At 50.0% G+C, this 11,625-nt stretch overlaps 1 protein-coding gene across 1 annotated transcript in view; it reads right to left on the minus strand.

Moving 5' to 3' along the window:
* LOC8026803 (fasciclin-1) overlaps positions 1-11,377 on the minus strand; it is a 78,770-nt gene extending 67,393 nt beyond the window's left edge. The window contains exon 1 of the mRNA XM_029978220.4: positions 11,100-11,377. Coding sequence (XP_029834080.2) covers positions 11,100-11,207 — 108 coding nt within the window. The 5' untranslated portion in view covers positions 11,208-11,377. The remainder of the gene's footprint in view (positions 1-11,099) is intronic.
* Positions 11,378-11,625: the final 248 nt, after the last annotated feature.

An 11,625-nucleotide genomic window follows, 5' to 3' on the forward strand; every position in this document is an offset into this window, starting at 1 on the left:
CCGATGAACACCACCATCGGTCTAACCTCGAGCTTCTCTCTCATTGTATATTTTGTGCCCATAGGACGCGCCCCGTGCTGAACAGGGGATCGCATCCCACTATCATGCGGCAAGTGGCACACCGGCCGAACGGGACGCGAACAAGAGAACACGCAGCGTCACTCAGGGGCACAGCGGCAGGACATCTAGCAGCACATTACCAGGCGTGTAATTGCAGTGCAAACGTAAAGGACACTAGCATTTTGGGAAACAACGAAAATCAGTTAGCACGCGAAAGGATGGAGGCGCTACCACGCATTCCATACAAGACGCCTCCGAGGGATGCGCGCCAGAACCCCGCCCATCGCCCTCCAAATAAATCTATTGGCAGTTTGTCACGCCTAGGTGATTCGGAGGACGAGTGGGTCGAGTCGCATGATCAGTAACCATGTTTTAAGCATTTTTATGTGTATATATAGAGATGAGAAACCTTGCTCAAAGTTAAAACGCAATTGTGTTTACCTTCGTGTTTCGTCAAAAATTCAGCTGCTCACATTAAGAAGTAAAGGAAAACCCTGACGTCATGTAGTACCATGACGTCACGTGACTCGTGACGTCACTCTGACGTCGCGAGAAGATATTGACATAATTTCGAGTGGGGGTAGAGCACATAAGAGCTGCTCCTGTAAAACAAACATTGTCCGCTAGCAAACACCACTTTGCTCGAACCATGTGCCGCGATAGTTAGGGGCAGTGCAGCACTCATGCGGGCATGTATACATTTTGTCTTCTCGTTTACCCTTTTCCCCAGCTACCAGGTAGACATATCCGGTAGTGGAGGCAAAAAAATAATAAAAAATATCAACCTGCAAATAGTAAAAAAAAAAAAAATTAGAGGTGAGGCAAAACAAGAATGGGTGACGGTTACGCTTATGTCCTGAATGTCTTCTATTGACGTGGCGACGGCAGAACAATGTTCTTACCAATACTGGAAGTGACGACATTCAAGATGGCGGTGCCCTTGCGGAAAATTCCTATACCTAGAGTGGACTGGCAACGACGTGCTTGCCTGGCTCGCACCGCTTTAATGCCTGCCTTTATACGATTAAAAGGAAATGTTTACGGGCTTGTTGTTGCGAATGCTGCGAACACAAGTAGCGCGAGTGGCAAAGTTGGCGAGCTTGCAACTGCACTTTGTAACTTGTATGTCTACACGAGCAGATAGAAGTGACCAGTACGAATGTGAACGGAGGCATGTTTTTGACAGACATATGACTCGACGAAGAGCGACTCTGAGCATAAATCTTCCAGCGTTGCTTCGTCAGTGAACAAACGCAGACGACGAAGTATTCCACCAACTCCGTGCGCTGCATGCATCGCTCAGGGGCGCTCGCCGGCATGCCGAATTAAATAAATCGCACGTGTATTCCTACGCTTCGTTTTCTGACGGCACTTGATTGGTGGTCGCTCAGTCGCACCTGCTCGGCAGTGAATAAAAACAACACGCGACACAATTGTATGATTCTGAATTCCGAAGCGCACTGGGAACGAGATAAACAACTAGGCGTTGCCATTTCCCTGCTTCAAGCTCAATGCTGCGATCCCCAATTAGGCCTGAGTTGTAATCTATAGCTTCAGGCTCGATCCAATTTAAAACAATAAACCTTCTGAAAAAAGAAATAGAAAAAGATAATTGAACACAGCGGCCGCTGCCCCTGTCCCTGCTTTGACCGTTTGACAAGCGAAGAATGGGCCTTGGCGCGTTTAGGCTTTCCCTTGTCAAAGTGCCAAGTTCAAACTCGCTAGGCTACTTTTTTTTTCTCCTTGGACGTATGTTTCCAGTTTGTAAACACCCTGAACTGTCTATATGCATCACCTCACTATGGCAGTGACGCTGTAAGGGACCCTGATCGCTTACGCGCCGTATACAGCGACCATTTCGATATCAATTTTCGTTCACGTTCTGCGAACTGTAAATGCAAGCTGGGACCATTACTGCGACATATTATTGCGGAAATCTGTAAGGTTCGTTCCTGCAGAGACAGCTGATGCCAAGCGGACCAGCCTGCAAAGCGATATGAGCTAAGATTTCGATACTCCGTTTCGCCCTAACTTGGCAAACAACGAAAGCTATGGTTCCAGCAAGCAATTAAGAATTTCTGACAGGGGCACGTGACAACGTATCATCGAAGTGCACTGCTTCTGCAATAAACGGTCACGTACATTGTTCCTTCACTCGGATTGGCTCGAAGGGGCCGAGCACCCGTTCTTTGCCTATTGCGCTAAAAAAGCGGCTTTTTACGTGTTTTTTTTTTCTTTTTCTTTTTCTTTTTTATACCGAGCGTGTTCGTAAGGTTTAATTTACATACTAAAGAATAAACAACTAGAACGGAGCACAAAACACGACATCTTTCAAAAGAACGAAACAGAACCACCTTTTGGGGGCGGTTCTGCTTCATTCTTCTTCGTTATAGTTGAAAGGTGTCGTGTTCTGTAATCCGTCCTACTTGTTTATTCTTTTCGTGCGTAAATTGCTTCTTCTCACTGCGCCCGAAACACTGCAATAATGGGGAACAGCGATACGTTGCTGATTCCAAGTGAACATCAAATATACATTGTGAATCCGACAGCTCGATGTTACTTTTTTGCACACTCAACTTTGCGGTATCTCCAGTTCTAAACGTTAATTAGACCCAAAGTATTAATCAACAATTCTTCACGAAGAGAGTATAAGTATCAAAAAAGGTTGGGAGTAGCAGCGGAGGCTTTATTTTTGATGCATGGAGCAGGCTTTGCTGGAAGCGTCGGAAATTAAGCCACCGCTGCTGCTTACATTTTTTTTCTACGTTAATATACGTTAAATGCCAGAACGTGGCAATATCCAAATTGTAAATGATAAATTAACCCAGCGCGGTATGTCGTCTAGCCTGGTCTTGAACAGGCATCGCGCAGTAGATGGTTTTAGTAGGTCGTTCGATACCCCTTCGATAACGACACCCGATAACGACACGATGCATTCGCACAAGCGGCGGCTGAGTATCGTTATGGGGGTCGCCGGAACCATCTACTAAAACTCTCTAATGACACACGGTATGCGATGCTCCTCCAAGGAGATCGAAACGGACAGGGGGCATTGATATTTCCAGCTCTACCTTCGTCAGCAGCGACAAAAGAAAGAAAATAACGACAGCAGGTGTGCCGACTTAAGGGGTGTCCAAACAGGACACTACGAAACGCACGACTCGGACAAATCGTGAAAATGGAAGCGGACGCGCCCGCTTCAATTTTCACGATTTGTCGGAGTCGTGCGTTTTGTAGTGTTCTGTTTGGACACCCCTTTCTTCCATCATGTTCCTTTTCAAGGTCGACGACGTTTACTTCGCATGTTCGAGCATGGCCCGAGGGCTGCGGTCTGAAGGCCCCTTCGGACAGTGTCCGGAGAGTACCACGTACAAGACAAGGCCTGCCCATGACGTCATGGTTAATGGATCCCCGAGCTGCACCAAGCGGCAAACAGGCCGCTGAAGCTCTACGAGAGACGCTGCAAAGCGGCACATGCTGTCGTCTTAGTGTCGCCACGTGCTAGCGTCGCGCTCGTTGCGAGACGCTGACGCGAGCTAGGCCGCGCTGCCTGGATCCACTAGTGATGACGTGTGGAATGGAAAGGTCTAGGCCTTGTGTCGGTGGTGCTGGTCGAACGGTGCCGGCCAGACTGACCCACCCGTCGGGTTCCTCCGCCGGGCAAGATTGGTCCCGGGGAAAAAAGATCCGAAGATTGGGGCCTCTTTATTTCCCTGTCCCCGAAGACGTGGGGACAAAGGGGGGCTCTTCAATCCCACTGGTTGTATGAGTACGGGAGGCAAGAAATGCACCATCGATGCATATTGTATTTGTATTTCGATACGGTTTTAAAGTAATTTGCCCACACCTGGCAGAGATACTCATTGTGACTCCGCAAATTATTTTCTTTTCTTATATTACCGACTTTTTCGCGCTTCTAAAAAAAGAGAGAGAGAGAGAAATAGTTAAAAGGAAAATATTTCTACTGTGTAGAAACTTACTCAATAGACCGATAGGAGGTGACCAAAATAATATTGACTTTTAGCGACAGACTAAATTCATCAATCCGCTTAGCTGTTCTGGCAAAACCTGTGCAGCCAACAATGTGTAGCGCTATAACATGCCACTAAGTTTATGATAAAACGTTTGTTCGAGTTGTATTAAACGATCGTGAGAAACAAAAATCACAAAAGAGAACAATACGATGGTACTGAAGAAAATATATAAATACATTTTTGGGATTATGTTATTAATATAATTAAATCACGCTCGTTCACTTTTCGATTCTTGGTGGTCATAGCAAATTAAAGCCGGTTTTGTTGAAGCAAATGGTGAGTGAGGTCAGTCATCGGAAAATTAGAGCAACAGGCACGACCATGAAACTTTCGCAGCGTAAAACTTATTCGAAGACGTCACCAGCAAGAGTATTTGCTCTGTAGTGACGGCTACTGCAGTTCGCACGCTCATAAGTTCGCATACTGCTTCGATACATTCAAAACTACTAGAGCAGGGGTTCTCAACCACTGATGTTTCGCGGAACCCCGGTGGATCGATGGAGATAATGGAGGACCCCGTTCGCGGAGAGGGGAAGGGAAATGTATATATTATGTTCATAGCTTCATTATTGGATATAACAAAGGACTCTGTGAAGTAGATTTCTCTTTTCGACATACGAGAAAAGTGACCCAAAAATTAGAACATTTCTTCTCAATGTGAAAAAAATAGAAGTTTTAGTGCCTGGCTTGACTTATGAAAGTGCTTCGCGGACCCCAAAGGATCCGCGGACCCCCATTTGAGAGCCACTCTACTAGAGGTATATCTATCGGGTCGCTCCAAAAATAAAGTAGACAAACCAATGCTACGTGACTCATCGGATTCCCCCGATTCCTAATGGTACGTGCCGCTCGCAGACCCGCTGGGAACTCTTCCAGCTGGCGAGAGCGCAATCCATGAGCTGCGGCGCTGCAGCCTTCCCGCCGACGCCACCTGGCCGCGTGGTTGTTCAAGGACAAGCACAGAGCGTGTTCCCCGCACCTCTTTCCCCGCTCTGTTGATGTTAGCACGTGTAAACACTGGCCCGGGCTGCAATGCGCGCGTGATCTGAGAAGTGTTTTTGGTCATTGGTTTCCCCCCTCGTTATCTAAGCCCTCGGAGCATTTCCCGAGCTGGGTTTTGTCCTCATCGATTGTTATCAAAAAAAACAAAAAACAAAGGGGGGGGGGGGGGGGGGGCAAATGAGGTTTTGCTTTTAAAAACTCACTCGGCCTTTTTTTTTTCTTACGGACGCGATTTTATTTGCTTTGTGACTGTACACTGTTGCCTCTCGGCATTAAGCGAGGTTGTTCTTGTCACCGCATAACCCAAGGGACGTTTTTTTCTGAAGAATAGCGGTATGGCTTTGCTATGAAACGAGCTTCGAGCACACCCAGTAGCAGTGGCGTACCAACTTGTTTTTCAGAGGGGGGGGGGGGGGGGGGGCAAACCAACCGCCCCCCCCCCCCCCCCCCCCCCCCAGGGCCGGGGGGCGGTGCCCTTGGTATCTCTTGGGCGCCGCCGGTCAGTGTTTGCCCTGCCCAGTGGTGGCTGTTTCGGGGGGGGGGGGGGGGGGGGGCGGGGGCAAGGGGGGGCAGGCGCTCTTGCTCCTTCGGTTGGTACGCCCATACGCCCATGCCCAGTAGCTCTCTTCTGCGACGTATCAGATACCGCGCCTGTGCCCACGGCCCACTGAATTTGCATTCTTCGGCCGGCTGATCAGCGCTGGGTATGCGTACATCGGTCTTCAACTCACACCGAAATCACCCAATCACTGGCCCTCCTTTAAACAGTTCAACCAATGAGAGGATCGATAGGTATCCGGCTCCAATGGTCACGCCTGCATGCAGTGTCAGAGGCGAAAGGATGGACTCCTTTTTGACTGAGACTGCAAGGCCATTGAAGCTGGATTCCGCCATTGATCTCTCCTCTTACTGTAGGGGGCTTAAGGGCGCATAGCTGCTCGCCGAACCTAGCGGAAGTGAAGCCACCGGAAGTTCGATGCTTGTCTCGGAAGTCGGGCGTCTGCTAGGCTTCCAAGTGCATTCAATCAATGTTTTAGTCCGTGATATATTTTTTTGTGTGTGTGTCTTCGAGTGGGTTTTAATAATTCCGTTTTGAATTAAATCTCAATAAACCTCGATAACGCACACTTCACCCGACAGAATCTCGAAATTTCCGCATCGAATGGCTTGCGAGGAGACTTCTCGGGCTTTGCGCAACAAGCAGGCTCTCTCGGAGTGACGAGAAAAAAAAATCCAGCCCCCCGAACGCTGTTCGAACCAGCACTCGGAAGAGTCAAAAAGCCTATCGAGCACTCACTTCCGGGACAAGCCGCTCACTTCCGGTGGCGTCATACCTGTTCGCTCAATGCGTCATTCAGCCCCCTCAGTGTATACCGCCTGTCTATGACATTCACTAGGCTGAATAAAAGAAGATACAGTCCCACTGCCGATACACCGTATACAAAAGAGACCGCGTTCGCTACAGACGCGATGACTGTGGACACGCCTCGAGTGTGTTGGAAGCACGTTTATCCTGTCTGCAGGCAGTGTGACCGTCATACGAGGAATGCCTCGGACAGTGTCTGCGGACTGTACTTTGTAGGATCGGTGTTAGCGGAGCGACCAAGCGCCAGGGTTTCCGAGTCGGGTGCGGTGAAGTGTGCACACAGGGACCTTTGACGCGGAGGGTTCAAGAAACACTCGCGATTTGTTGTTCGCGGCTTACGCTACTCCGTTATTGGCAGCGATAATAAGATGCTGTGAGCGACTGGTACTGTATATTTTCGTGAAATGAGCGACGAATAATGCGGGTCACGTCCTTGAAATACGCTTACGTAAGATGTAAAGGGTGGACTGCGCGGACGCGGTTTGCTTTCGCCCGATGTCTTCGGAACACTGATTCAGCGCAGCGGGAATCAATCGTGTCCGCTAATCGAAGCCTTTCTTTTTTCTGTAGTTCCCATTCAGATCGGGACATATCGGTTCGTAGGTGCCAAGAATTGAAATAACGTAAAGGACACGACTCGAACGATAACGTCGGAAAAGAACCCGAACCTTTCAGGTGTTTTTTATTGTACTAATAACCCCGCGGTGACGATTCAAGGGGCTGTGTATGTATTGTTGGCTATATTGTCACGAATAAAAACATTAACTCGATCAATAAAAGTTAAAATGAACGTTTAATACGACGAACTTGTGCCGAGAAACATGAAGTAACAAAAGACGTACTTTGACGGCGACGCAAGAGAGACTCCCACAAGCAGCCGTGCGAAGCTCCTTTTGTAAGCGCCTGAAAATCTCCGTCTCATCCTACGGTGGACTAAAGCCCAGTGCTACAGGCCACCGAGTCCAATCACTAGCCTGTTGGAAACCACGTGGTATATTTGCTTTGTCGTACGTATCAGTGCGCCAAGACGCGTCATGCGGAGGGGAGTTTTTCGTCTGCTTATCAAGCCCTCCCGGCGGCTCCGTCTGCTTGCTACTACTGAAGACTACGGAAGGGATTAAATACCGTGTGGTATTTAATCCCTTGTATTTGTACCATGTACTTTTACTTCACTAATATCAAATAGCGTGCTATTATAACAGAGAACCATATCCGTAGGGTACATCTCCATGTTCTGTCCTGCTGAGTAAAGGCGAATTGGTAGCTTTCAAGAATACTTCCGCCGTATAGCAGACCCACCTTTCTGAAGTACCAACTCGCACCCATTTTTCTTATTTTTTTTTTGTTTTGTTTTGTTATTTTAACAATGATGCAGTACCCCGAAGCAGTAGTAGAAGGAGAGGTATATCAACGTAGTAAAGAAGAATGCGTAGATAATATAATTTGTTATTACTAGTATTACATTTGGTTACTGTATTACTGTTGACATTGATTGATTGTCTTCTTTCGAATAAGTCGTACATATTATTTTTCGGTGCTAAGGTTGCTTTTTGTTTAGAACTGTCGTGTTTATAATATGCATGTATGACACTGCAGCCCACTCATGCCTTGGCCCTATATTGGGCTGGCAGTATCGATAAATAAATAAAAATAAAAGTAATATAAAAGACGAGGTCAGGACAAACACCTTTCCTGTCTTCGTCCTTTGTGCCGCTTTCCTGTTATTCGTCAAACTTGTCAGCACGCTCCGATTCGTCGAGAGGAACAATACATGTGAACAACTGCCTTCAACGTAAATAACGAGCACACATTTTGTTATTACGTCGAGAAAGCGGACTTCTTATTAGTTAGAGCAAAAGCTTTATCTCACTCCTGGCTGCCGCCGTATGACTAAAACAGTAGAGTAAACAAAAAAGAAAGAATCCTGCGGCACGGCAGGCTCGTTTCAAATGGCTCACCCACGCCCCGCTCTGAGGATGACGTGAGTCCCTTACATACACGCATCCACTTCCTCTCCAGACCGACCACTCAAATTTCGCAATAACAAAACACGGGCGCGGGATGTTTTGAAATGCGGGTTTAGGCGCTTCTAGCGCTGTTTACCACACCGACCGTCGTAGACGACATAGTTCATCTCGCTTATGGAGACTGGTCTTGCCAGCTCTGTCTGCATCAACGGAAGCTGTCTATGGGGCGAATATGCTCCGAAAAAAATCGACGAATTTCGCGGCTTTCGCTACGCGCGATCCATAGCATTGCTCGGTTGCGCGCCAAGCGAGCCTGCCGTCGGGCGAGGTTGTTCAGTTCTTCGTCGCATATTTCGCTCCATGGAGTTAGTCTTCCACGGATCTGTGAAACCATAGATGAGGCGACCCGGAAATATGCTGAAACGCGTCACGAGCGCCATCGTCCCACAAAATGGACTCGGAAAAGAGGTTCGATGATCGTTGCACGGCGGCAGCAGAAACTACTCAAAACTGATTTTTTTTTCTTTTTTTTTGTCTACTCTAGTATTAAGCGCGCCCCAGATTATATATATTTCTTTGTACGCTGCTCACTGACTGCGTATTAGGGTCATGTGTTCATTGTACCCTTTACCCACTCCTGTATCCGTCCTGTAGACGGCTGGCACTACGTCAATAAATAAAATACGATAAAATCGCCTTCACTCGAACACACTGGATGGCCGGCCTACGAATATCCTAAACCGCCCGTCCACATACGTTCACTTTCAAGTTCACCGAGCTCATCTTTTCTGCCATTCGCGTCCCTGTGAGGACACTTCCCAGACTTTGATATCATACTCAGGGGCGGCTGTACGCTTCTCCCATCAGTGACCAACATCCCTTTGTTAGCCGAGGTCGCACCGCTAATACGTCCTACAAAAAGGCAGACGCTGAGGCGTGTTTCTTCTTCGTATGACACTCACATTGGTCGTATACAAAAACTGTGTGCGGACGAAAGCATACGTATGTACGAAGCAAGCGTACTTCGAACATGCTCGAGCGGTTTCCGCAGATAGTTCAGACCTCGTGCCTTTTGTACGATGTACGAGTGGACTAACTGGGGCTTTAAAGAATGCCCGCAGAAGCGGGTGCTTTTCGTCCGCGAGATGGGCCCAAGGAGACCGAGCAGTACGGACTCTGCGGCCCGTCCCCGCTAGCCCTCGCTGCGGCACGCCTGGGAGCTGGGCCAGTGGGACGCGCCGCAAGCCCCGTTCGATCGACCCGGTGGGGCGAGCCGACAGCCGCCATGACGCTCTCGGCAGGAACCGACATGGCTGCATCTCGCCGGGGGAGCCGCCCCCCTTTCGTACCCCCACCGGTGGACGCGGTTCACAAAGGGGAGACCGAGAAAACAAAAAGAGAAGAAAAAGTCAACGTTTCGCGTCCCTGCGCAGTCGGCACGGGCCGGCAGTGGCCCGGTCCACCGTCCGTGAGGCGCCACAAAGGGACGCGAGCGAAGCAGCCTGATGAGTCAGCCCACCTGTCGACTCACCCACCCTCCTCTTCCAACGACCTTATACGAATTTCTAATCGGGCATTTGGGGCCATTATAAAATGGCGCGATAGTTTACAGCCGGACACGCCAAGTTGGGAAACGAACGTTGGGAGCGGAGGTTTTGCGGTGCTTTCCCCCCCGATTGTCGGCAGAAAGATGGGCGCGGTCGTACGTGTACCCCCATCCCCTCTCTCTTTTTCTTTCGGATATTTTTGTTCGGCTTCGAGGATGGGAAGCGTGACGAAGCTTTGTGCGCGAGGCAAGCTTCGGTGGCGCCGGCACGAGTTTTGAAAGCGCGCCTCGCTCCCGGCCGGCGGCGGCCCCGCGTTGGGCGCCAAATGGTGTGCGGCCGAACCACCGCGCGGGCAGTTGTTGTGCCTCGAGCAAGGGAGAGGGTGGGTAGGCCTAAAATAGAGCTGACTATGAAACACGATGCCGACAGCCGGACCTTGGCTGGGTGCTCGGAACCTCGCCGACCTCAAAAAGTTCCGAGCGAAAAAAAATATAAAAAAAAGTCCCAGGGTCTGTCTCGTGCCTTTGTGTTTGTGTAATTTTGTCCGAATGAAACATGCGCGCGCCGTGGCGATCGATACCCACAAACTCGCTCTTCGGAAGTACGATGTTTTCAGTTTTTCGCGCCCTCTAAGCGAGCCTACACAAATTCTGCACTTCGTCGGACGTACTCGTTGATGGCCTTCAAATACCGAGTGTTTGATCCTTTTCTTTTCAATCGACAAGAGGCGCGCGAACGAGGAAAACAACAAAAAAAAGAAGACGGAGCGAGCTCCTTGGTTTTCCTCGTCGACGAGAAATCCCCGCGTCCATTACTCCAACGGTCTTTCTTTTTTCTTCGGCACGAAGATGTTCGTTTCCTGTTGGGCGAAGGTTTGCAAACGGCGCTTCTGCCCCGGCGAAACAGGCGGGAATGGGGCGGAGGAAGGCCGCGCTCGGCGAGTCGGACGGACAGCCTTTCCTCTTCGCCAACCCGGTCGGTGGTTGTCCCTCCTGGACCGCCCGGACGCAGTCCCTCCACCCGGCTCCCCTTTCAAACATCCAGTAGGTTCCCTCTACTCGAGACACACGAAGTTTCGAGGATGGTTAAACGAACAGAGAAAGCCACACGAAAGGCTACTCACATTCGAGAGTTCCCCGTCGTTCCGGATAGCATCCAGGACGTTTTCGGCGCGTCCCAGGGCGACGATCACCGTGAGAACCAAACAAAAACCTCGTCGCACCCACACCATGTTGATGGTCTTTCGGCAGGGTTCTTCGGCTGTACGGGAGGACGACGCGGGTCTCGGTGTGCCTCGCTGGTGACTGGCTGCTGTGTCCCGTCGGCCGCTTCACCACATCCACATTGTCCGCGCGGGTCTGACGCTCGTCGGCTCCTCCGCTGCTGCTCGCTCCTTGCTGCCTGGGCGGAACACACTCGCCGTGCTGAGCCGCCGCTGCGCCAGAGGGCGCCGTCGCTGCGTCGGCGCTCGGTGACGTCATCAGGCTCTCTCGCTTCCTTCCTGCGGCCCCCTTCTTTCTGGACCCCACTCGCTATGGCGGAGGTTACGCGAGTTTGGGGACGGGTGGGGTCCGCGAGCGGCTTTGTAGTCGGGCCGACGCAGGCTTGCGGTGTTGCCGCGTTCGATCGCGAGTTTTGTTCGAATGTCC

This window comes from Ixodes scapularis, unplaced genomic scaffold (genome assembly GCF_016920785.2).
Source record: "Ixodes scapularis isolate PalLabHiFi unplaced genomic scaffold, ASM1692078v2 PGA_scaffold0__279_contigs__length_252992795, whole genome shotgun sequence".
NCBI lineage: Eukaryota > Metazoa > Arthropoda > Arachnida > Ixodida > Ixodidae > Ixodes > Ixodes scapularis.